At 39.0% G+C, this 27,988-nt stretch overlaps 1 protein-coding gene across 1 annotated transcript; it reads left to right on the plus strand.

The window, feature by feature from the left end:
- The first annotated feature begins 271 nt into the window (after positions 1–271).
- Positions 272–27,298, plus strand: mlxip (MLX interacting protein). Its single transcript, XM_032578673.1, is given in 19 exon segments — positions 272–865; positions 4,521–4,627; positions 5,048–5,133; positions 9,056–9,145; positions 9,268–9,309; positions 11,843–12,083; positions 12,195–12,290; positions 12,458–12,552; positions 14,631–14,832; positions 14,932–15,156; positions 16,051–16,136; positions 16,294–16,399; positions 17,862–17,977; positions 18,083–18,181; positions 18,292–18,419; positions 19,567–19,690; positions 22,777–22,848; positions 22,850–22,907; positions 24,619–27,298. Coding segments are annotated over 19 exon segments (2,403 nt in total). The 5' UTR covers positions 272–542; the 3' UTR covers positions 24,726–27,298.
- Positions 27,299–27,988: the final 690 nt, after the last annotated feature.

Genomic DNA, 27,988 nt, shown 5'->3' on the forward strand with positions numbered 1-27,988 from the left:
TATTTTAGGCATCGTATTCATGATTTGTGAAATACATTGTGAAAATAGCTGATAAATAAGATTCTTGAAAAGCAGGGGTGGACTGTCTTGCCCAGGGCGCCACTATATAGCAACATCCGCCACTGAGAGAAATCCCTATAGCTGATGCGTCTTATGTCTCCAGTTTATTTTAGGTTCTACGCTGTGGGTGGGGCTCCAAACCTGACCAATCAGCAGCGGTTTTATAGAATACGCTTGTGATTCTGGCCAATCGGATATGGCCTAACACAGGAACTTCGGTAGTACAGAAGGAGCAGCAGCGTTTTGTCAGCTGCGTCAACTACATAAGACAACAACAGCTTAACTCGGGCTGTTAATAAGTAGCAACAAACTTTAACATGGCTGAAGCGAGGACTTTATTTTTATGGCACAAAGTTGGCAAACTTTAACAACAGGACTCAAAACGCGTTTTCCGTCTATGACGAGCCCCATGAAAGCAAGAGCCTTATTGTCCTAGCTTGCTGGCTAACGTTAGTTAGCTATTTGTTTGTTGAGTTGCCGACATGGCTACTAGAGAGACATGTCAGCGGCAAACTTACCGGCGGCCGGCTGCCAGCATAAAGCAAGAGCAAGATGACGACTCTGATGTGGAGGAGACTCACATGGGGTTACGGAGGGCGGACGGGTTGGAGTCCCAGATCATCCACAGTGGACACTTCATGGTGTCGTCGCCACACAGCGAGCACCCCCCGAAGAAGGGTTACGACTTCGACACTGTCAACAAACAGACCTGCCAGACCTATCATTTTGGCAAGACGAGTACGTCGCACCTCTCCATAGATGCCTCTTTGACTAAACTTTTTGAGTGCATGACCCTTGCTTATAGGTAAGCTTCAATTTGTCTGTCTGGTGTGTTTATGGTACATTCATTTTCATTTTAGCCCCTGGTGTTGCCAAGCTCATGTTCAGCCCTCCTCTCCAGTTAGCTGCAGTCACGAGTCTTCCCTCCTCATAACTTCCTGTTGCACCAATCTTTGACATGCACTAAATAATTTTGCCTTTTGTATCAGTGGGGCAAAATAAATAAACCTGTCCTGCCTCGCCTAACCCTGCCATAACCTGAAGTGAGCTTAGTAGGTAGTGAAAGAAGTGAGTTACTCAGTTATCAGTGCCAAACTATGGAAACTGTAACAAAGGAGGCATTATCAGCAAAATAACACTGATCTGCAAACAGAAAATGGCCCAATTTAAACATGTAGCATACTCTGACATTTGACTTTATCAGGTTGTGCATTGGCAGCATGTTACTACATCTTCTGAACCTCGACTGATTTGTTAGTATTTTTTCTGATGGTTTACAAGTCAAACTCGCATGATAAACTTAAGTAAAAGCTTAATTAATATCACATTATAACATGTAATTTATGTTTAGATTATCTTTAAATTCCCCACGTTGGGACACTTAACTGCTGGATAAAGTGGTATGAGGAAGATCAACCAAAACAGTCTTACAGAACAGCTTTTATCCTTTGTTACAAAAGTGAACAGTCGGTTTGTTCTTCAAGGACAGACTGATGCTAAAGCAACACAGGTGAGCACAATTGCTCTATTTTGTATGATGCATTGGAATGATGATAATCACATTGTAAATCAAAGTTATTTAACTTCCACCATCTTTTTTCTTTCTGTAAGTCCACCTCTGAATATCAGCTGGTTAATTAATCAGACAATCTGCCTGGGTAGCCAAACTGGAGTTAGCTGAATAAACCACAGTCTGCCTATTGCAATTTTAAAACTATCTTAGCTTCATGGGAGAGATGGATGATGACCATTTAGTTTTTACATCTTGAAATATTTCCAAACAGTAGAGTTTGTCTTTCTTGTGCAGATATAACTTGGTGGGTCGGCCTATCAGACAAAACATTCTCACAGGAGAGCAGAAGAGGACAGTGGTGGATTTTTAGACCTTTGCCAAAGAATATAAGATCGATAGATAAGATTGACTTCATACGTTAGCATTGGCCGATCACTAATCTCCTAAAATTAAGGAAATTGGCACCAATAAATCAGCTGGCTGATAAATCAGTGCACTCATAGCTGTTACTGTTCATACATCCCGAGAAAACATACTCCTGCACTTTTTTCTGTTGTCTTATTAAATGTATTTTAAGCTATAGGATTGGAACGAGCAAAGTTGTATTAAAGTTGAAAGATTGGATCCCAGTTATTCACTTACAAGGAAATTAATACTTACAGAGTGAGCTGTTATCTAATCAGCAAAAAGGATATTGATGTTCTGTTGACGTTGCCATAACATCAGACACATTAAATTGTGTAATTAACATAATTACTAACAGACATTAAGCTAACAGATCAATCTGATCCACACATTTGTGGAGTTAATTTAACTTGAAACTCTTTCTGAACTCATCCGAATAAAGTGGGACCTTATAAAACTCAGCGTTTCATAAAAAGAGACTTTCACCCATAATGGCTACTGACGGACCGCTTGCTCTTTTAATAGGTAACACACTGTGCTTTGTAAGTGTGAGAGACTACTCCACATAATGTGTTCATTGCATGAGTCAATTTATAATGTGGTGACCTCAGATGGTTGAATCAGCTCCAAAAGCGATAAAAATAAACTACAGTGATAAAATTCCTGTTAAAACAGAGCAACATAAAAAACACTCTCAAAATTCAAAAAACGGAAAAAAAACTTCCTAACAACAAAAACTATTTGAGAGAATAAGGATGTTGGCAAGTAAGGAAATAGAAGAGAAATATAAGAAAAGCTTTTCATGAACACAAAAGTTATTTAAGAAAACAACCAAATACACAAACATAAATACAAAATAGAAATAAGGATATGGATTCAGTATAATGCTTTTTAAATGGGCAAATAACTAAAATTGAAATAAAATATGAAAACATAGATAAAAATGTACATGCTAATATTGCTTAAAATAATAAAATATAAGCAGATCATACTTGCTAAAAATGTTAACGACTAAAACAAAAAATCTAAATAAATTTTAGGCAAAATTTTCACAAAATTCTGTTTACAACAGTAAAAATAGAAATAAAACAGTAAAAGATGTAAAGGGCAAAGTTCAGCCAAAAGCCAGACTGAATAGATTTTAAAAGCATCTAAACTCTTAGCTGCCTTCACATCTACCTGAAAGCCAAGTGAGAAAAATGATGATTAATAGATTATTTAATTCCACCGGTTATGTAGTGGGAACATCCATATAACTATAATAATAAGAAATACTATTTCCTCAGGAGTTAAAGAAAACGTTTTGGTTATAAACAAAAGCAATAAGAGCATGCTTATATGTTTTAAATACTTTTGTAAACACCCCAATAGAATCTCATAAAAGTCGTCGTTTGTATTTTAGTAGCAAAATATTGTCTTTCTTATAGCGAATGAACAAGATTAAGTGTTTGTAATCATTTAGCTGCATTCCCAGCATTGGAAATAAAAATTTAGCTGCTGATTATGTTCGCAGGTAGTAAGATAAAAAAAACCCTGTAAGGTTCACATTACCCATGGTTCTCTATTTACAGTTGCAGCGTCAGAGCCAGCTGCTCAGAGGATTCCCTCCATCTTCACTCTAAATTAGCCTCACTGGAACAACTATTAATAGAGCGGTTACTGTTTAGTTGTTGTTACCAGTAAGCTAGATATCATGAGCAACATTTCCGCACAGCAACAGCGCCATTAAATTAACAAACTCTGCTCTCCTCTCTCCGTCAGTGTGTCCATGTCCACTTTCCTTCTGCTGTTACAAAACAGCGTCATGCAGTATGCTTGTTCAGCAAATTCTTTAGGAAAGTCTGAAAAAACAGGTTGAAAGGAAGGACAGATGGGTAGTAAAAATGTGGGGAAACACAGAACAGGAAGAATGAAAACAAATCAAACTTTGGATTATGATTAAAAACACTCATTACTGATGTTTAAATAATAAATTTGACCTTGGTCTTTGGTCTACTCCTCAGAGCTTAAGACTCTGAGTTGTTCAAGTTTCAGTTTTTTTGTTGCTCGATGTTCCCTGATAATGAACAGTCTGTCCACATCCTATAATTTTAGCGTTTTTCACTTATCTCAGATTTGGTAACCACACTGGCTGGTGAGCTTAGATACAGTCTTTGTTTTTCAGGGTGCAGTTGAACGTATCTGTCTGTGTTATCAGGTACAAACCACCCATTCATTAGATTGCTGTTGTGATAAAATAAAAGTGTATTTCATTTTAGCAAGAGTTAGGTTTCAGATTAAAATTTGTTGAGCTACACTCTTTTCAGATTTAAATTTGTTAGAGTTGGAAACCATGCATATTCTTTCTACCACTTCATAATTATGCGTTACTGTGTGTTTTGGTCATATAAAGTAAATTAAAATGCAAAAATATATTTGTAGTTTGTGATCCAGGGAACATTAGTATTCCCTACAACTCCTACATATTGTGTCTAGCTGTTAATTTGATGAAAAGAGATCTCTGTAGTGACTGGTACCACTGTTAATCTTTTTTTATTTTCAGCGGGAAGTTGGTGTCTCCTAAATGGAAGAACTTTAAGGGTCTAAAACTGCTCTGGAGAGACAAGATCCGGCTGAACAATGCCATATGGAGAGCCTGGTACATGCAGTGTAAGAGCTCGACCTTCCAGTCTATTTTCAAGTTGTTTATCTAAAAGATTACTTGACAGCGTACAGACACCATTATGATCTGACTAAACTGTTAAATTATTTGTCTTATTAACTTGTCTTATTAACTCTTATTAAAGATGCAAGTACTGTTGCATCTTTAACATTATGCACTAAAAGGGATTTTTTTTTCTTTTTTTAATGATAACTTGAATTTATGTGACTCAGATAAACTTTCTAAACTACTTTTAATTAATAACGTATGCTCTCCTACTCCTTGGGAAATTTAACTGTACTTAATTAAAAATGGTCCTTTAACAAGATAACACTTTCTTAACCTATGTCTATATTTGAGAGGGGGAAAAACTATGATTTTTTAAATATTTTGAATTGAGAGTGAATTGTTTTGTTGTCTTCCCTCAGATGTGGAAAAAAGGGGGAATCCCGTTTGTCACTTTGTAACCCCGCTAGATGGAAATATGGATTTGGACGTCCATCGCCCTGCAGAGGTAGGGACGGAGTATTTTGTGCAACTCTGTGTTTGTTGCTGACTTTAACGTAATGTTATGCATATAACTACTGTTCCCTGAAGGAGAGGAACGAGGTACAACACATAGAGTATGGGATATCATGCCCCCGCGTGGCCTAACTGAAGACACCTTTAATCACGCCGTTAGGCAAATGACGTGTGATGACGGGTGGCAGGCCCCGCCTGCATATAAATACACCCCCATCACAGTCATTATTCAGTTCGATGGCCGCTCTTCACCGAGCCAAGCTGACTACCGGGGCAGAAAAAGGTGTTGTACCTCGTTCCTCTCCTTCAGGGAACAGTAGTTATATGCATAACATTACGTTCCCGAGTCGTAATGTTGTACCGAATCAATTCCCTCGGTACAACACATAGAGTATGGGACATATATACACGCCCCGCGGAGCAGCCATCAAACCTATGACAAATGCACTGAGTTAGTTTGAAACCTCCAACCCAGCGGAAAGAACAGAATGAGCCACAGAAGGGGCTGTCACGTCTAGACGATAAAACCGAACAAAAGTGTGCGGTGAAGACCAGCTGGCTGCAGCACAGATGTCACTCACAGGGACCCCTCTGAAAAGGGCCCAGGATGCCGCTACACCTCTGGTTGAATGTGCTCTCACACCATAAGGTAAAGGGAGGCCCTTGCTATTGTAAGCCAGAGAAATAGCCTCCACCACCCAATGAGAGAGTCTCTGTATGGACAGAGCCTTGCCTCTAGCTGGATTGGCAAAACACACAAACAGCTTCGCACATTCTGAGTGCGATTGATGTAAAGACTCAGTGCACGTACTGGGCACAGAAAATGCAGCTCTTCAGAAGCAAAAGGAGGGGGATAAAAACTAGAAAGCTCAATGGTCATTGTGCTGTAATCCAAAGGAATCAAAGGAGATATGCAGCATTTGGTCTTAAGGTGACCTTTAAACCATCAGCTGAAAGCTGAACACAAGAGGGGTGCACCGAAAGTGCATGCAGGTGCCCAACTCATTTTGTAGTTGCCAAAGCAAGAAACAGAGTTGTATTACATGATAGAAATTTGAAATCAACCAACTCAAGGGGCTCAAATGGAGTGCTACAAAGAGCATCCAAGACCACAGTGAGATTCCAGGAAGGAACACTAGATTTTATCCCTGGTCTCAGTCTACGGACCCCTTTTAAGAAACGCACAGCCAGGGGATGAGCACCTGGTGTCCCTCCATCAAGGCCAACATGACCCGCAGAGATGGAAGCCAAGTAAACTTTAATTGTGGAGAAAGACAGACCTTTATCCACTAGCTCCTGTAAGAATGTCAAAACATCCACAATGGAGCACTGGAAGGGGGAAATGTTTCTGCTGTGACACCATTGTTCAAAAACATGCCATTTATAGGCATATAAACCCCTAGTGGAAGCTGCTCTGGAGCTCTGAATGGTTGCAACCACATCTAAAGGAAGGCCTCTAGCTAACAAGCTGGACCTCTCAGCGGGTAGGCATGCAGCATCCACAATTCTGGGTGTGGATGAAATACTTCCCCCCTGCCTGGGAGAGGAGATCTCGGCGGGTGGGAAGTTTCCAAGGCTTCGCTACCCTCAAGCTGATTATTTCTGCATACCATGACTTTGCTGGCCAGCGAGGGGCCACCAGAATCAAGGACAGGCACCATCTGCGTACTCTCTCCAGCACTGGCAGAATCATTTCCATTGGGGGAAATGCATACAGAAGCACATTGGGCCATGGGTGAGCCAGGGCATCCACTCCCAGTGGCTGAAAGTGCAAACCGTATGTGCTTTGGGGTGTTGTGCTTGGGAGCCTGTGTTAGGAAAACGCAGCGCCTCTTGGGGCTGGAACCCTGAACAGAACAAACAAGATGCCTTTTGCGCATAAACGAATGAGTGGCGGCAATCAGGTCTCCCTGCTTCTGATGCCTCTCTTTTGTCACGCGTCTCACGTCGTTAGGATGACTGAGGCTTCTTCTTTCGAGACGTCAGATCTCGTTGAAAACCCAGAGGAGGGCCTTTGCTCCAAGCCGACTGGCGGGCAGTATGCTTTTTTGACGGCTGTGAAATTGTAGTGTTGAGAGCTGCGGGTGGTGCTGCTCTCTTAGGCGGTGCCGGTGTCGTCACCGGCTTGCGTGCGCTCATGTTGGGTCTGGACCTAGCGTCACGTCTGGGAATGATGCAACGAAGAGCTTCAGTTTGCTTTTTCTTAAGCTCGAACTTCGCTTGAATTGCATCAAGGGACTGTCCAAAAAGCCCATCCGTTGACACCGGCTTATCCAGGTATATGACCCTGTCCCTATAGGGAACGTCAGAAAGCGTTAGCCATAGGTGTCTCTGAGCAACCACTGTGGAAGCCATCCCCCTCCCCAGTGAGAGCGCCGCACAGCGGGATGTGCGAAGAATATAATCAGCAGTTATTCTGATCTCATTTAAGAGGGAAATCAGATGGCTATCAGGAGGCATCTGAGCTCCTAGCTCGGACAAGCACATAGCTTGATAAGTTTGAAGCATGGTGGCCGAGCTCAGGGAGCGAGCAGTGGTTGCTTGAGCGCAATAGGTTTTCTCCAACTGGGATGCGGAAAACCTGCATTGTTTTGAGGGCAGGGTGGCAGAGCCGCCCACACCATGGTTGTATGAGGGCGCCAGGTAAGCTGCCAAGGACACCTCTATCGGTAGTAAATTAACCAGACCCGCTTTGTCGGCACCCTCCAGGTCCACGTACTGCCCGTAGCCAGGCACTGTAACACGCGTGGACAACGGTTTGTTCCAGGACGACGTCAGCTCTGAGACAAAATCTGGGAACATGGGCAGGCGGTTTTTAACCGCAGCCGGCTCCATCGGAAGGTAGAATCCAGTGAACCGGGACACCTTCTGAGCAGGAGGAGGGGTGGGTCACTCGACGTCTAACTTATCAGCTGCACGACGGCAAAGGGGAAGGAACGATGTGTCGTCCTGACCCACCGGAGATGCGGCGGCAGCAGATGGACACTGGCCCGCGGAAAAGTCGTTGTCATCGTCTTCCGAAAGACTGTGACTTTCCAGGCTGATGTCTAGCACATCATCGTCACCCTGAGCCTCGAGGTGATAATGAGATGGCGCTGCGTCCTGTACCGTTTCGGCTAACTGGTCCACATACTCCATATGGTCTTCCCAGCAGAAGCGGGGGCTACCTAGCTGGAAGTGGAAGCTTTGGCCCCTTCATCCTCGTCAGACTCGGACGAAACCGGATTCCTAGACTCGGACAGCAAGGGGTCTTGTTGTGACACGGTAGCCTCTCCCAGCACTTTCTGCACAAACTTGACCCGCCGTTCAAGCGTGGAGCGCCGAAGCTGGCTACAAAAAGCACAAGCGGTCGGCTCCGACAACGCTCTTCTGGCGTGGACAATTCCAAGGCAGACGGGGCATGCTTCGTGCTGGTCTTTTTTGTGAAGCGTGAAGCCGCACTCCTGAGGACAGGGGCGAACGGAAGACTTCTGCTTCGCCATTTTTTTGCTTCGTGCTCATCCCAAACCACGAAACCAAAAAGATAAAAATAGACAAATGGGAAATACAACTAGCGCTCAGCGGGCAGACACGCTAACCAGCAGGCAGCAGTAGCTAACACCAACAGGAGCAGTTAAGCTAGTTTTGGAAAAGAAAACAAGAGCAATGCTACCTAGCAGCAGCTAGAAAGCACAGGTTGGAAATTAGGTGTTCTCAGCGAGGTGAAGAGCGTAAGAACTGAATAAGGACTGTGATGGGGGTGTATTTATATATAGGCGGGGCCTGCCACCCGTCATCACACGTCATTTGCCTAACGGCGTGATTAAAGGTGTCTTCAGTTAGGTCACGCAGGGGCGTGATATCCCATACTCTATGTGTTGTACCGAGTGAATCGACTGAAAGGGAACTTCCTGTTTCTCTCCTTTCTTCAACAGGCTATTGCTTCAGACGGGAAAAACTGGAAAAGAAGAATTGAAATTGTGATAAGAGAATATCACAAATGGAGAACATACTTCAAAAAAAGGGTATTGTTGTTTTATAGTATGATGCTTCAATAATTAAGGACATTTTGTAGATATTTCAATCTCTTTCTTTTCTTTTGTTTGGTATTAAAATATTATCCAATGTTGCTTCCACTGTCTTGCAGCTACAGAAACACAAAGATGATGACCTTTCCAGCTTACTTAAGGTATGGAAATGATGGCAATCATGTTAAAAGTCATAATCTATAATTTCATGATTCAAACACTCTGGAAACATATTGAATTTTGTTACAATATATAATTTGTTAAGCCTTAAAATGTATGACAAAAATAAAATTTTTAGTTTCCAGAATTTATATTTTATACTGTTATCTAAAAGCTATAAATTAACATTTTTGAATAAGAGCTTTTTACAATAATTTGAAACAAGATAGCAAACTTTGGTAACAAAAACTTATTCATTCAAAAATTAAACTATTTAATTATTAAATTTTTTTTTTCTGTAAATCCATATAAATCTGGGCTTTCGATCAAACATAAGGTTCATCAATTTTGTTCAGCTTAGATGCCAAAGCACAAATCAAGCATTGAAATTCCTGTTTCTGGTTATCATAAAGATCTGAAAGATTTATTTTTGACCCAGGATAACCCACGACTTTAAAGATGAATGTAACTGATATAAATTTGTCCAGATGTCCAAAAAATGTGAAATGGCCCTTTACATCGCAGCTGAAGTTATTTAATGATTTGTGGAAAACAAGATTAAAAATGACAAAACAAAGTAGGTTTTTTTTTTCTTTTTTTTTTGAAGTGCTAATTATCTCATAAAAAATGATCAAATTTGGAAACAGAAACATCATGGGGACCTTTTAATTTGCTGACTGTCACAGCATTTTGAAGGGGTTTGAAAACACAAGCTGAAAAAAATATTACATATTTGTGTGTTTGTAGTAAATGTCACAAAAAAAGAAGTTCTGTTTTGAAATGTGATTTTTATGTTTTTACTCTCTGAAATCACATGGCGTTTAATGGTTGTTTTTTTTTAACATTAAGTTTCTGCTGTTGTTTCAAGCTCTGTGCTCAGATGTGAATGCACAGCTTGAGTGCTCTTTTCCTGTGTATAAATGAATGTGATCTTGATTATTTAAGCATAAGAAGTGCAACCAGTCTGATCTAGACATGGGCCAGTATGAGGTTTTTACTGTGTGAAGATACAGTTTATACAGGAACACACAGATGGTTAATTACCAGCTGTTGCAGTGTCCTGCATTCACAGTATTAATACAAAAAATTAAAACAAGAATGATTGCCATGATTTTAGCATAACTACCTTCATTAAAATCTAAAAAGCAAACTTAATTGAATCTTGCTAAAGTGATGCTACATATTGGTTTACTATTATCAGATTTTGACTCACAGACACACACATGGATCTGCTTCAGCTAGCATTATTTTTGACAAATCTAGGATTAAATTGTACTTTAAAGTCAAAAATAGTGACATGAAATGTAAATTAAAACATTGAATTTGCCATTTTAAAATTACTCTGTTAATTAGGTGAATTTTAAGTAACCAAGTATTTTCTATAATATTTTATTTACTGCAGTCTGCTACTTGATAGACAGTACTGCTCCAGCCACTAAACGTAACTGTTTAAAAAGAAAAAGATAGATTATTAGTAATTTCTTCTTTTTATAAATGAGAGATGTGTTGGAGTGAGTGTGTTGAAACTGTTAAGGGAGCAGCAGAACAGAAGAACCCTCCTCCAAGCAGCCTGACAAAATTAATTAAACCGTTTAAAAGACAATGTGACGGAAATTTTTACTGGTTTTGAAATATTGCTTTTTTAAAAGTTTTGTATGACTTTACACAAGTAACTGGCCTATTTTCCTCCCTGACGTCATCATTTCGGCTGGAGGAGTCAGGCAGTTGGACCAATTTTATGTCATTTACCCAGAATGCATTACAGTGTGAACAACATGGCGACTTTCCTGTGACAATATTTTATTAAAATTTATAAAAGCTAAATGACCTACAGTACTGCTACTGTATTGTTTTTACATCCAAGATAAATATTTCGTAAATAAATTCTATTGTTGCAACTAATCGTGGATCCCTTTAAACAGCGTCACCTTAATAGTAATGAATGATTGTAAAATTACTACACTCACTATTGTTTGCAGCAATAAATATTTCCAGACACAATTCTTAAACATTGTTTGAAGATGGTCTTAGACACATCTTCTCGTCTTAATATCAATAATATTTTCTTACGATCAGGAGAAAAAGTTAAATATTAGCTTCAATATTTAACAGCTCATCCTCAGACAGCAAGAGCCCTAAACTCCTATAGACTCATTATGTACTGACACCCTTCAGAGTTCTTCTTAATGTACTGCAGTATTTACATTTGTTGGTGTTATTTATCACACTGACTTTAAAACATTTGACCTGACTTAATGCTTTTGAACTGCAGGACCAGCGTATCAGTAAATTTTAGCTGCTTTGAGACCATAACATCTGAAGACCTTCACAAAGCCTCACATCAGTAACTGGCTCATGTCTAATCTGATCACTTCCTGGTGATAAACACTTGCATAGCTTAAAGTTTTGCACAGGAAATGCTAGTTTAAGATTGATGCATGCATTGAGATTATTCCACTCCTTGGTGGCTGTGCATCATGCTGCATGCTTGTGTGACATTAACTGGCTTGGTGGTTGCATTTTGAATATTCAAAGGTGCCAGAGGAGCAGTTATCGCTGTTTGGGGAAGTCTTTCCAGACATACTCCGTACTTCCTTTTATCAGGATGAAGAGGCTGCTGTGCGTCGAATGAGTCGCAGGCATATTGAAACGCCTGCGCCCATGGAGATGGACACCCTCTTTGACATGGACATTCTGATGTCCGAGTTCTCAGACACGTTATTTTCCACACTGACCTCACACCAACCTTTGGGCTTGCCCAATCCAAGGGAAATTGGTGAGAATTTGTATATTATTTACATTTAGGTTTGTGGATCCATTTTTCCAGAATATATATTTCAAATACCACTTTGCTCCCCCCGTTCTCCTCTCCCTCCAACGCCGGCAGCTCATGCAGGGAATGCAGACATGATCCAACCTGGACTTATCCCCTTACAGCCCAACCTGGACTTCATGGACTCCTTTGATCCACTGCAAGGTTGCGGTACAGTTCCATCCTCCTCAGCAGCACCTCTAAACTAATAGAGCACAAAGTACAGGGCACAAGCGTACACATGTTCTAGTAACACTGCAGTAGTAGTCAGCTTAGTCTAACATAAAGCCTAGTGTGGTTTTACTAACCTCCAGCTAACATAGAGCCTCTTGTTCCAGACTTATTTCACAGCCTCCGTCAGCCTGTCCTTCCCTCTGTTTCCCCCACTGCAACATCTGTCACCCCTCAACCCAGCAGCAGCTCCCAGTCTCAGGTAAACACCAACCCAAGGCTCCTTCCCTAACTCGCTCCAAAACAACAAGTTTTTTGCTTTGGAAATTTTTCTTAATTAGAATTTATGGTCAGCTTTTACAAACTTCTGTCATTTTCTTTCTTTCGTGTAGCTACACATACAATTAGTTTAACAGAATAACATTACTAAACTTGGTTTACCACATGTTGTTGATCAGGTTAAACTGATCAACAATGAGGTTGTTCAAGATGTTAACACTCATTGAAAATGTGTATGAATTTATTTCAGATATCTGAGGTTGGGATAAAATTATATTTCACTCTTTTCACACCTTACTCCTAATAGTAGCTAGTATTGTCCTCACCTAAATGGTCTGTCTCTCTTTATTCACCATTAATTTGTCTGTATTTAGGTGTCGACTCAATGAGATCAGAGAGAATTCATATAAAAAATTAACAAATACATTTGTTGCCATTGTTATAGAGACTGGAGCAGCAAATAGACTGCAATGAACTCGGTCAATACTCTGTTTTGCTCCTGATATATTTGAAATAATATAATTTCCGTTTTATATAATGTCTTGGACATACTTGTAGTGTCTTTCAAAAGTATTTCACATTTTGTAAAGTTACAATCATGAATGTTGGTGTATTTTTTTCCTTATTGACCAACACAGAGTTGTGGTACTTGTGAAGTAGAAGGAAAATTATACTAGGGTTTTAAAAACATTACTGAAAGATAATGCAGCTCAACTGAGCCGATATTTTGCAGAATTGCCTTTCTATGCAATTACTACTGCAAACGTATTGCAAGCGCCTTTAAAAAAACAGAAGACTTTGTCAATTTTTCTTTGCAAAATAGCTGAACTTGAGTGAGATTGAATGGGAAAAGTCTGTAAAGAAACTTTAATGTTTTGTTAGATCTGGACTGGGACTTACTTTGATTTAAACATTTCCATCATAATTTCAGCTTTATAATCAATCTATAATATTGTTTTTCTGTATTTACCTGTTGGCTCTAACCAGTTGTCCCACACTCTGTGATATTTTGAAATGCTGGCATACCAAAAAAAACCAACATGGTTTTTCTTCATTAATAATAATCTTCTCAGGCCTTCTCAGCCTGACCTCTGAAGTAAGCTGATTTTGCTAGATTTTATTCAGGAGTATTTAATGATACTTCTGAATAAATCCTGAATAAGTATTAATACTCCTGTTAATTTATCTATTAATAAATTAACAAACAAAAATTTGTTAATTTTTTAAACCTTTTGAATATCATGCATCATTTTTTGCTTATTTCACCACAATCCACTACATTTTGCTAGTCTAGCTTTAAATTCTCACTAAATAGAGTTTGTGGATTGTTATGTAACAACGAATGAATACTTTTGTAGGTCACTGACTGTAGCAGCTCATACTTTCCAATCTACATTGGTTTGTTTGACTCCAGTCCTCAAGATCTAATATCCTGCAACATTTAGATTGGTATCTCCTCCAGCACAGCTGAATCAAATGAATGGCTTGTTATCAGCCTGTTGCAGAGCTGAATGGTTCAGGTGTGCAGCAGAGAGAGATCTGATAGTCGCTCTCAAGGAATGAAGCTGAGCAACCCTGAACCACATCGATCCCATCTGTCAAAAAGATGTTTTCATGAGAATAATTTCAGCTTGATCTTTTGTCACACCAAGGATAGACAACATTTTTGTTCAAAGTCAGATCTAATTGAGATCTGTTTTGTCCTTAATATATACAACCAAATTTTGTCCTTAATATATAATTTACACATTTATGGTCGTAGATATTTTCTGTTTTATAATTCTCTGTGTAGGGAGTTTAAAATTAACATGATTAACTCTTTTAGCTGCTTCAGATTAATTTAAACTCTTACTGATTGTCCCACAGATGTTGTTCTATATGATTTTGCATTGATACATTTTAAGAGTTGCATAAAAGAAGAAAAACTAAACTTTAGTCATGTTCTAGCAGAGGACAGAAAGTTTCCAGCTAACATTAACTTTAAAGGATCTTGGTCAAATTTTTAAGGATACTGTGCCTAAAGGAAGATCTAAGTCTGTTTCCTTCTGTTATCTTTGCCAGGCCCCGTTAATGTCGTCTTTGCAGCTTTCACCCAACCAGATTACGCCTGCAGGCTCACTGTCCATCCACAGCCAGACCAGTCAGACAGACAGCGGTGGCGGAGGAGCCTACCTAGAGAACTACATGCCTCTGTTCGCCAGGCAGGTGGTCTCCAGCAATCAGTCCGCAGCTTCCCTCAACCCTCTGGTACCCTGCCTCCCGGGTCAGAACTTATCCTCCGCACCAGCCATGATTTCCTCACCTTTAAACAGCGGCTCAGTGCTGGATGAAACTGTTGCCCCCTCTGTGATAACGCACACAGCGCCCTCCACCGTCACCCCAAGCAACACAACCAGCACCGTCAGCCACGTCTCAGCTCCTCCATCCCAACTCCAGCTCCTCGCGCCGCTGCCTGCCACGCCCATCCAGCATCCTCAGGCCTTCGCTCTGCCTCGCCCCTTCCCGGCCAACAGCTCCAGCAAAGTCCGTCCTGTGACGAGGATCGCTCCTGCAAACGCACTTCCTTCTTCCCAGTTCATCCTCCCAGGTCTGTGGTCTGCCAGCAAATTCCTGCATGATTATCTTGTGATTTCTTATCAGAGAGTAGAAATGTGTCACTTTAATTACACGGGGTTACAAACAAATACTTTTTTGGAAGTTATCTGTGTTTTTTCAACTGAATTAGGACTATTTTGCACCACTGAATCCAAAAATGACACAAATTTTTCTCAATCAGGTTAGATTTTTATTCTGATTTGATTCAGAGAAATCAGATCTTCTGACTAAATTGATGACATTTTTGTGACATTATCAGTTTGTTTTTGTTAAAATTTCTCATCCAAAAAAGGTTTTAGGAGGAAAGCATTTTTTTTCTAACATAGCGTATTAATTAAATGTTACAAACTTGGATTTCTGTAAATTGAATAATAAACACTGATAAGGGTAAGTACAAGTAAATTGAATATTAGGTCTTCATTGTGCAAAATTTTCCATCTCTTTTCTATCCCGATGGAGTCTCTCCTCCTGCTTGTCACTAATTGATCCCAGACTTCTCAGGAAACTGATCCATATGTGAAAACAAGTCATGCATTTTGATGCTCATGTTGCATCCATAGTTCAGAAAGTTGACCTCAATGCAAAATCACAAAACCAATGTGATTTTTGGGTTCTGCACATCAAAATAACCCTAAAACCCTCAGACTGTTAACCAGTGTTATTAGAGGCACTTTCTCAATTGATTTGATTCACTGCGATAAGAATGTCAAACATTTACAGGGTAATTTGAACTTAAAACCAAACACTCATTTATCTACATGGTAGATGTTCACTCAGAAAATTTACCATTTTTATTTGATTATTTTATTTGTCTGTTAAAATCCATCCACATACTTCATCGGTTATTTATTTTCTCCTAAATATGAATGCACACATGTCGTTTCAGCCCCTTTTCCAGGTCATGCTAATGCTGTGATTGTTACATCTCCACCCTCCACCGGCGTGGTTATCACCCCTTCCCACCTTGGAGCGGTAAGGTTTTACTTAGTTGTACCAGGTCAAATACAGAATTACAGTGTGACAATATTTTCATTTTCTGGTTATGAAAAAAATAGCGTTTTACTAAGTAAACGTCCATGTTGGTCATTTTGGGTTAAAATCTCATTTAAGTTGTTATTTTCTATGTCAGAGCCCTGGGTTTCAGGTTGTGCCTCATAACCAGAAGTCGCAGCAACCTGCCGTGCCTGAAGATAAGTCTTGCTTCAGAAAAAATCAGAAAGAGCCCTCAAGTGTCGGTGAGATTTCTCTATCTGAAAAAATCTTCTGAGACTCTAAACTGCAGCAAAAATATTCCTATGATTTGAAAATCTTCACCTTTTCTTGTGTTTTAACTAGACTTTTTTACTTCAGTTTTATGCTAATCTACCAACACAGTGTAATACATAATAATAATATTTAACCCCTTTATGCATAGTGGTCACTACAGTGGACAGCTATCTGAAAGCCATTTTCTTGGGCTTCTTGTTGATTTTTATGTCATAAATGCACACAGACCACTGAAGTGGACATTAATGCATCATAAAATACACTATCAACTTACTGGCCATCAGCTGCAAATGCAAGAAATTATTTTTGTTAAATCCAATATGGCCGACGGACAAAAAAGCATGCCAACCGACCCGGTCCCTCCTTCTACTGTAGACGACTCTTGCAGGTAAATAAAAAAAATGTGATATCAGATAACCCCTAATGAACAATATTACTGATGTATTTTTCAAATAACAACTTTGTATTTGGAGAAAATTACAATTGATCACCTAAAAAACAAAAGAAATTAATAACAATTAAAAAAAAAAATTTCCTACCTTTTTTATGCCTTAAGACAATAAATAAAAAAATTGGGGGAAAAAAAACCTGACACAAAGGATCATAATTCATGCATGAAAGGGTTAATAATGTATTCTGTCCTCCTTTACTCTGCAACATATAAATAAAATTCAGTTTAAAATTTTCCCCTCAAAAGCCACTGAGTTACAGCATTTGTTAATCAATTTTCTGAAAACAGAAACAGTATGGCTCGACTGCAAACTTAGAAAGGAGCGCATTAGCCAGAGAATGATCAAAGAGATCTAATTGGTGAACTCTGGAGGAGTTGCAGAAATCCACATCTCAAATGTTCACAGGACATCTATTACTTGTTGACCCCCACAAATTGGGTTTTTACTGAATACTAACAAGAAAACGGCATAAGAAATCTGGCTAGCAGCAAACATGTGGAAGAAAGTTCTCCAGTTAGAAGAGAACAAAATATGACTTTTTGGTTTACATGTGAAAAACAGACACACCATCTCCAAGGTGAGACATGGAGGTGAAAGGGTCATATGCCTTCTTAAAGCAGGAACAGGAAAGCTAGTCAGAATAGATGGTGTGATGATAAGAGACATGTTTTGTAAGAAAACATACTAAAGGCAGCAGAAGAGTTGAGGCCAAGGACTTTCTTCAGAGATGAAGGCAAAATTCTTGATCCTGTAACTATAGCAGAAAGTGTTTCTGCAAATATTCACTCAGGTGGGGGCAAATTTGTAAGAAGATTTTGAAAGCCATACATTTTCCTTTCAACAGTGCACTACTTTGGATCAAAACTCCCAGTAAACACATCAAAGTTTGTCGTAATGTTCAAAAAGATGAAAAGCTTCACAGAGGATGAAAGCTTTTGCAAGTGGCTTCATTCTAAATAACCAATCTTTTTCTTTGCAGGTCAAAGTCAGACCGGATCCAGTCAAGGGTCACCTTGTGGTTTAGATCAGGTTCCCAGTCCTCAATCTATAATCAGTGGCAGCAGCAAACCTCTGGTAAAGAGTGAGCACAATCAGGTTTGTATTTGTGTTTGGGTTTTATTACAGAAGAAAAATGAATAATCCTTAATTTCTGTTTATCCCTTTAACACACACTCTTATCTCTAATAACTTATGTAACAGAACCGTCACATATCTGCTGAACAAAAGAGACGATCAAATATCAACATTGGCTTTAAGACGCTCGGCAACCTCGTTCCCACTCTGAAGTCACAATCGAACGTAAGTCTGGAATCTTTTCTTCTCAAAAAAAAACAACAACCCTGTAGCCGATTATTAACATGCCTCCTAATGTTCACCTGCCACTATGTTTCTTCACTGCTTGCCTCTAGATTACAAATGCAGTCACTCTACAGAAGACAGTGGAGCACATTGGGAAGCTCCAGCAGGAGCGGCAGCAGCTGCAGGATGAGGTCAAGAAGCTACGGGAGGAAATAGAGGAGCTCAATGCTTCCATTAGGTCTGTCAGAATTACACATTCGCTGACATTTTGTGATGATTTAACTCTAAAAACAATAATTTGTGATATTCTGAATTGGTGGGAGAATTAGGGTTTTATAATAAACTGTCAATTTTAAACAAGGTATTGTATTTACAACTGGAGCATCTGATTAGCCTCTCAAAAGCTCAAATATTACTTGAACTATGACCCCAAATCATAGAGTTGGAAAAAGAGACTTAATAGACTCAGAGAGAAGAAGTCGTCATCTCTTCAGTCGATCATGAGTGGATCGTATCCCTGACTCCGTTTCTCTAGTTTTTCTGACCATACTGCCAGACAGAGATTTAAATCAAATGAGGTGGATTAGCAGTGCTTGAAAATGGTGTCAGTTTAAGGTGGATCATGTCCTCTGTTGCCCTGATGTTGAGCTGTTGGGTTAGTCTTCTGTCAGAAGCTGTGTCAGGGTTGTTGCAAGACTGACTGCTACTGGAGACCCTTCCTGCCCACAGCAATGCCATCCACAACGACTCTTTGAAGATACTTGGACAATACGCAATACAACATTCAATCTCCCATTGGGATGAGAGACATCTTAATTCTTTTTTTTTTTTTCTTTTTTTTTACATTTATGCACATCTGATAAGAAAGTGTATAATTTTGCAAAAGTTTTGTTTTTCTATTTTTAACTAAAAACTGATAAAAATTTTATAATTAAGCACTCCATCCACAATTAACAAAAGACCTCATACTGTCATTGATATAAACATTAAGTCAAGGTTATGTGGGTGTTTTCTGCCATCATTGAGGGCAGAAAGAGGACACACAATTATTTGGCTTCACCAAAACATTTACTGGATAACACTGCAAAAAATGGCCAAAAATATGGAAATTCAGCCAGGGTATGTAAACTTATGGCCACAGCTGTAAATGGAGACCTTCAGGCTGGAATCATAGAAGAAGTTCATCATTTATGTTTCTGAGCAGAGAAGTTATCAGCTTAAAAACCTGAACGGAGAATCTAGTTTCCCTTTAATGACCTTTTGCATCTCCGGTGCTTCGTCTGTCTTAATTCAAATACATTACACGCATTCAAAACACTAAACTTGAACAACACTGTTCACTGACGTCATGCTTGACAAACGAACTCCCTGCATCTCTCCCACAGCTTGTGTCAGGAGCAGCTGCCTGCGACGGGCGTGCCGATGAGGAAAAATCGCTCTGATCTCATGCAGGACAAGTTCAATGAATATGTGAAGAACCGCACTCTCCAGAACTGGAAGTTCTGGATTGTATCCTTCAGAGAAAGCATGCCCAACTTTTTAATACTTAAGGAGTATTGTGTTTTTACTCATGTGGAAATTGTTCCAATCCTCTTTTATGAACAAAGACGCAGACAGAAGGATCTGTGCCAGCAGGTTCAAGCAGAAAGCTCACCTCTGCTGCGCTTCATTACAAATGGAAAAACGGGTGCTGTCGGTACATAAGATTATTTCAGTAAAGAATGTGATGAATGTTGTGTGGGAGCCGGTGAGACATGATGATCTTGCACTGAGTCATTTCATAAGTGACTCAGTTTGTCCCTCATGGGTAATTCTGTAGCCACAGTTGATCTTCACAGTGAAACATCTTCTGAAAAGCAGATTGCATTGACAGATAGTGAGTCGGGGTATTTGCAGTGTTCCCAGTTGCATCATACATTTTTGCATAGGAAATTTACAACATTATTTTAGAGCTTTCTGAACAGACTGGGTTTTTTTTGGTTTTCTGAATAATGACCCATCAGCGAGTGAGCATGATGTCAAAGTTTAGGCGGCTCAGATCGGCTGGGCCATCAGATCAATAGTTCTCAGGTCTTTTTTTTTTTTTTTTTTTTTAAAGATTCCCATCTTTGCTTTGTTTTGTCTCACTTCACTTTAGACACCATTTTACGCCCATTCAAAGTCTTTTCATTCTCCTCCATTCCAAGAAATTTGCCTTGGATAGAGGATTTACACTCCGCAGAGATATTGCACTCCTAATGAAGCCAATGTACATAGATTAATAAAAACATTATTTAAAGAATCACTTATTCATTTAAAACACCTTGGAAACCAACACATGCTCCTCCAGGCCTCTACTCATATTATTGCAGAACTACTTATCCAGATAGTTTTCTTCTGAACATGTTCATCTCAGTGTCTGTTGATAAATTTAACTGATTCAGGAAGGAATGAAAGCTTGTAGAGAAAATCTCTCCAGTCTTCATATCCGAATGCAGAACATGAACAGGATCTGTTAAAACACTGGCCTCTAGGGGAGCTGTTGCATCCATAATCTGACCTGCTGTCTTAAATCAGAGCTAAAATCTGAGCTTTTGATTTTGCAGTTAAGATACCGAAACAGCATTCAGTGCCAGACCTTTAAAATAGACTCAGTTGCCTCTCTGTAAAATATCATTATAGAATCTGTACAAACACCAAACATCCTTAGTCTGATCAGAGCACAAACGCTGTTCTCTAGTGTTTGCCCCAAAAGTCATTATCACACCAGATCTCACACACGCCCAATGCACAGTTGTGGGTCTTTCCATTAGCATTTTACAATTTTAAAACATATTAATTTGTCTGAAAGCAAATTCAGTCAATGGGATAAATAAAAAAGTGAACTGATTCAGAATTGTGTGGCCCCCGTGCTGCTTAATCATGCCATAAATCAGACATAAAACCCCTGCGTCTCTGTTTTTTCACCTATTTATTCTTCATAAACTCATCAGTGAAGCCTTTTTCTGATAAATCATGATGAATCGATTATTGGAATAATCAACTTTTTAATCGATTAATCGTTAGCTGGGAAAAAACAAAACAAAAGTCAGAGCAGTATTTAAGCCAAAACTGTGCAAAAATACATACATTTGCATAGATATAAAAAAAAAAAACTCCTTGGCATAGTTTTCATCCAGTTCAAAATCTGAAAAGAAAAATCTCATATGAAGCTCCTTTTGCCAACAGATCAGTATTTGTGCTCAGTGAAGCAGAAAAAACTGAGCTTTAACATGTTGATATTAGAAGTATTCCTAACTGCATTAACTGGTAGTAAAATGTTTATTATTTAAAGAATGAATTTAATTATATATATAGTATTGTATAAAAAGCCTTCAGTGGTTTTAAATGAAAAACCTGCAGAATGTGCCAAATGTTTTTATCTGAGTCATCGATTCATAGTCTTGACTGGATCTGGTTTTGTGTTGTTTGTGATTTTTGTTTGGCTCCATAAAGAAGTTTTGATTTAACACTATAGTTTATTAAAGGCGCTTTAATGACGAACAGTATGTCCAATGACGTCGCGTTGTGGTTTCTAATGTTTCTCGGGTTGAACCAGCACTGTTCAAGATGGTGGAAACTTATCTGAGCCAAGTTCAACTTTCACTTTGTGTGTCATTAATAATCAGTTAAGGAGAGATAAAAAATCTGCCAATTTTCTCCTATTTATTCCTGACTGATGATCTGCAAAGCAAAATACTGAAAAATTTAATATATATTTTTTGTTTTGGTCATCAATAAATTCATCAAACTAAGACATTCCACTTTGTTTGGACTATAAAGCATCAACAGTTTTGATACAGTTTGTTTGTTTGACACAATAAATAAATGGATGCACAAGGTTTCCCCCAGAAAACTTGCTAAGCCTGGTGGTTGGGGCGCTCAGCAGTCATTCATCCAGCGACCCGTTGTGGTTTTGAGTTGCATTTTTTTAAAAGTTGACAGGAAATTTTAAAATATCACTTGATAATTATGTGTTATTGAAAAATTGGAAGATTAATATCTGAACACCAACTATAAAGTCTTAAACAATGCAGACCTTTAAAAGAACTTAAATAAATAAGTTATGCTAAGCCTGGTGGGGCACAAGTAAAGCCTGGTGGGCCGTCAGGGAAACCCTGGATGCATAAATAAGGCAAATATTGTAATTTCTCTATTTTCTGTCTGATTGAAAACTGCTACCTCTACCAAAGAACCTGCAGCACACATTTGCTTTTTTCTGTTTTACAGGATTGGAAAATAAAACAAAGAAAAATATATATTCCTATCGAAAGGGATAAGCCGTATTGGTGCATCTTTAGTTTCAGGTTTTTCATCGTTTCATCTCATTAGTGTCTCATTCCTTCGATTCTGCTGGACCAAGACGTCTGGATAGGTGTTTATTTTCCATTCGATCCTCAGTGTTTTATGTTTTATTCTTCCTTTCTGGTACTGAAATACAAATAGGCACTTTTAGAAAAGACTGAAAAGCTAAAATAAAAATGTGAGAGTTGCGGATGTTTTGTTAGACGTTATGTGTTACATTGTGTGTTTGGTGTTGAATGATGCTGAATTTATCCTTGACTAGCGCGCCTCAGTTCAGCATCATCATCAAACCACTGTTTGAGTCGTTCAGTGGGATGGTTTCAACGACGAGCAGGGAAGAGCTGTGTCCACACCACGCTGCAGTGGCTCGACAATCACTGCTCCCTTCCTGTCCTCAGACCCAGTAAGTAAAACATCACCTGTTTAAATCAGGGTTAGGTAATACTTGATTGGTTATGGATCATCTGCAGCAATAATGAGCCAGACTTTATTTTCAGAAAAAAATTTCTGTCACAAAAGTCCCCAATAAAATGCTTTTTACTTTGTTTTGGTTGTAATGTGAGAAGATGTCGAACATTTAGGTGGGTGTGATTACTTTTTTCAAGGCCATGTAAATGATCTGCTTTGATAAGAAGCTTTAATTCTCAAAACGGGTTTCCCTGTAGATTGGGTCAGACATGTTAAATGGTTTTTGCTTCACAACAAAGCCTGACGTTATAAATGAAGAATTGTAACACGAGAAACTGTTTTCAGAAACCTCAGATTCACATTTTATGTTGCAACCTAATTAGCTTCTTAGTAGGTTTTTAGTGTTGATGTTTTCTTGATGTTTGTTTTTTTTCAGATGTGTTGATTGCTACATAGAGATTTTGTTCAGCAAAATAAATGCAGATCAGCACTTGTCAGATTTCACATTATAGGTTGTGGAGTTTTGTGCCGTTGTGGAAAGGTTTAAATATCCCACTATGTGTCATCAGCCACATGAACTGGGTCAATAAATTTCAGCAAACTCATGATGATTGATGATTTTTTTTTTTTCTCCCAAAACGGTCTTTATTTGTAGCTGAAAAGTGTGTTCACTTCGAGCACTTCCTGATGCGTATCTCCATGAGATAAGCATAGGAAACTTTTATTGGCTTAAGAGTGGCTCCGCACTTTTTAAGTTTTACTTTCTAAATCAATTTTGTGGTGTTGCATTGCATCTGTGTTGAGCAGCAGTGTTTTTGCTTTGATTAGTCATTTTAAACATACAGTGTTGGTGTATTAAAGTAAAAAAACATAAAAACCTCTGTGGGGGCATAGAGTTCTGTGACTCTGTCGGTCCTCTCTGGGAAAACACTCAGTATTTCTGCTCATGTTCTGCAGTCACATTTCTTGCGGCCCACAGATTTAATATGCAACCTGTTTGCTTTTCTCATTCATCCTGTCAGAAATCAATCAGAAACCAAAAAGAAAATGTCTTGGCAAAGTTTTCCTTGCGTCTGTGAGGCATTTTGCTCTGCCACATTAGACTATAGATTATTAGAAGTTTGTTTTCTATCTGAATTCTTTCTGATAGGTTCTTCACATTTTTGGATAGCTATGTGCAAAAAGCTTTAAAATAAGATCATTTTAATTCAGTTGAAAATATTTATTTACTGCTGAAAAATCAAGGATTTTTTCCACCACATTGCTTATGGCTCCCTACTGTGTTTCCAGTTTTTAATAATGTGCTGGGCAGTTCTTAACTCAGTTTTTGTAGTTTCTTCTAATTTGTTCTCTAATGATTTGTTCCTTCTTAAGCAAATTAATTAACTCTTAATCGACCTCTGGATGTGTCTCTCCACGTAGTTGTTTAGGAAATGCATCAGTGGGGGTTAAATAACTTTTTGCCAGCTGAAGAATAATCACTCGTGCAGTAATTATCCTGATGAACTTCATAAACTAGAGTATGAATAAATGTTTTCTGTACATGTTATTTGAATTGTTTAAAGTGCCAAATTGTTCTAAAAAATATCCTGCTGTGTGGTGAAGATGAGGAGGATGTATTAAGTTAACGATGATGAATGTTAGAGCACTGATTTCAGGTTTTGTTTTAAAGAAACCTTTTTTTTTTCCTTCTCTTTCCCTCTCAGTGGTGCTGAGTTCACTCCGTCAGCTGTGCACTACTACGTCCATCCTGAGCGATCCCTCCCTGCTACCTGCTGAGGCCCTTGAGGCTGCCGCTAGCAAAGACGTGTAGCCGTCCTCTCAGGAGTGGATGCGACCCAAAAGCCACTTGAACATTTTTCAGCATCAAAACCGTTTTCCTGCAACATCGCCTGCGTCTTCCAAAGACTCACAAGTTCCCAGACGAATTGGTGAAACGAGAACTGTAACATGGGATTACTGTTACTCTGAATGTAACGGCTTTACATCTGGTCCGCTGCGTAATGACTGGTGGGAGAATAATGCAGTAGATGCCACCTTCACCTGCAGAGGTTATCTAAACACTTCATTGGAAGCTGGTACTTGTGTTTTCATTCTTCATCATAGAAAGTTGTTTTCGAATACAAAGATGCAGATTAAGAAAGGGAAACGCTGAATGAATTTGCACCAGGAGGAAACTGTGATTTTTTTTTTTTCCCCCAGAGAAAGCTGGAGTTTGTTTATTTTGCAGCCGATCATCAGTTCATGTTGGGCTGCGCCTTGTGGGCAGCAGAGATTTGAGTTTTCTATCGCTCATTGACTCAGGTGAATATCACGCTGCCAGTGATCTCTTCTGCTCGCTTGATAGTAGACATGGGCCGGTATCATAATCTGTAAAAATATTATGGTTTCGTCTTACCACCAAACACAAACTCGCCATCTTTATTCACAATGTGCAAAACAGAACAGCATCAGTTCTCCCTACTGCTGCTATATCACTGCATTAACTACAACAGTTATAGTAATATAACATTTTTACTGATTGCTGATTTGAAGTTCCAAAAATATAGAATAAACACCAATTTTGATCATAGTTGTCCATACATATATTCTGTTTATTTTATGTACCTTAACAGTTATATAAGTTATATCTTTTTGTGAACAGAAAAGCCTCCAAAGAGCTAAACGTGTCTGTTATAAACAAGGGGAAAATTACAGCAAGCCTGTTTTTTTGTTTTGTTTTGTTTGTTTTTTGTTAGCAAGCTGACCTGCAGTGTGCAGCAGCAGGTGGAAACAGGACAGCTCTGCATCACTCGATGCTTCACACACCTTGAGAAATCTCAGGTTGCTCTTGCACTTCATCCTTCTCGTTAATAAAATGACTTTAAGTTGTAGAAAATGTAAATTTTAGCAATGTTTTTTTTTGTTGGTTTTTTTACGCTGTAACTTTCTAAAACATCAGTACCGGTCCCATGTCTATCTCTTATTTTCTCCATCCATTCTGAACTTCTTCCTTTTCGGGCATGGAGAATATTTCTCCTGGGTTTGAGTTTCAAAACACAGCGGCCATTTTGTGTGTTTTAACAGCAGCATGGAGCCATATTTACAGCCCTCATAGGGAGCTAAAGCGACAGTCCTACGCAGTACGAATTATGTGTACAGATTACATTTACATGCAGTATTACTCTGCTGAGTCTTTTCTTGATGCTGGTGTTCACTCAGGGCTACACTTCTGCAGAAAATCAAGACCTTTGTCCTTTTCAGCAGACATCTGCATTATGGGCTGATTTCTTTGTTTTAATCTTTTTACCTTAATTTGTAACAGATCAACCAAAGCCATATCAAGGAGGAGAGTGAGTCATCTGTAAGGTGTAACAAAGAGATTAGTCTGATTCACGGATTTAGAGTAAAACTCCAGACAGACGTCTCTGACCTCCGTCAGCCTTAAGGTCAAAGTGTCCTTACCTGTGGTCTCTGCAGTGTCGTTGTTTTTATTTGTTGCTCTTCACTCCTCAGGCAGATCTTGTATTGTTTTGGTTTTTGTTCTGCAGAACATTGACGTTTACAGAAGCAAAAAGCACCATCTGTGTTTGTTTGAATGTTCATGTTGATAGTGTAAAGCCTTTTAGTGGAGATTATGAATCTCTTTAGAGATTCAGCTTTTCGACATGGTAATTAACCCGGATGCAGTGATAAAAAGACTGCAACTATGCATCATGTGTAATATACAGATCAAATATGAAAGGAGTTGGATTACACAAGTGGCAACAAGGGGAGCATGTCGAGTCTTCCCTGACTGATGAATCACATACCTGATCAAACCCCACATTTTATTATTTATTGTCATGAGAACATTCAACAGATTGTCAGCAAAGAACCTTTAAGAAACTGCTTTTGAAGAGATGCTGTTTGCAGTGGTTGTATCACAGACGTGGTTTGACGCTGTGCCTTTAAGATCATTTGCAGTCATACATTAAAAATTGTGCACATGGGAACTTTAAACGATTACTTGTGAACTAAAATTGTTTACTGCGTCTTCAGATTATTCATCGCACATCTGAATGCAGCAGCTGCCAGTTGTAATCTCCTGTTGTTTGCAACAAGTTTCTCCTTCAAACTCTGCTGTGTGGGTGTGTGTGTGTGTGTTATCTTCAGTTGTTTTAACCTTATTCTGACAGAAAGGCGGGTTTCCAGGTTAATTTGTCCTTTTCTGTGAGACTTGCATGTGTTTTCTTGTACAGTATGTCACTGCAGATGGGATCTGCATATTAGTTCTTCCCGTTTCTGTGGTATTTTTGTTTAAGAAATATCTTATGCATTATATGAGAAGTGTTCAAGTTCTCCAGGGTTGACATGCAACTCGTTGTAAAAATGACTTTGCATCACAATAAATACAAGTAAAATAAACTTCTGGCTTTTATTTTCAATAAATAGCATTTGTTTTTAAATAAATATTAATTGTTTAGTGCATTAGAATCCTAAAAAAAAACCACATCTCCATTCAAAAACAAAAGGCAAACAGCCTTAAGACTTCATCAGAGATTCGACTTTCTAGGTCTTTCTTCTAGTACAGACTCCAGAAAACACTGGGCATGGAAATAAGCATCATAGTCATTTTTAAATTCAGGGAGGCTGCAGCTCTGAGGGGCCGTAGAGTTACTCAATCCCTTCTCCACGTCTTTAATGTACTGGGCGGCGATCGTCAGTTTTTTCGACACCTCGGGGGTCAAATTTGAAAGCTTCTGCATGTAGCAGTGGACGGTGGAGAGGAGTTTGGCCGAAAGCGGCTGCTGCTTCAGCCCTACCTGCTCCGTGAAGTTATCGCAGTTGTTTTCTGGAAGCGCATCATCCTGTGGGACACAGAGAGTATTTAGACATTACAGCCTGTGTGTTTTAAAGCCAAAATCAATCATGCCACACTGCCTTGTTGCAATAATTCACGCAAAAAGAGCCGCAACTAAGTACAAAGGGCGCATATAGTTCATGGACATACATCATCTGCTCGTATTTCTGTAATATATATATTTTTTTTTCCGCCGGTCTTATGTAATTTTGACAGTTTTTCATCAGATGTAAGATGTCATAATCTAGATTAGC

This window comes from Xiphophorus hellerii, chromosome 12 (assembly GCF_003331165.1).
Source record: "Xiphophorus hellerii strain 12219 chromosome 12, Xiphophorus_hellerii-4.1, whole genome shotgun sequence".
NCBI lineage: Eukaryota > Metazoa > Chordata > Actinopteri > Cyprinodontiformes > Poeciliidae > Xiphophorus > Xiphophorus hellerii.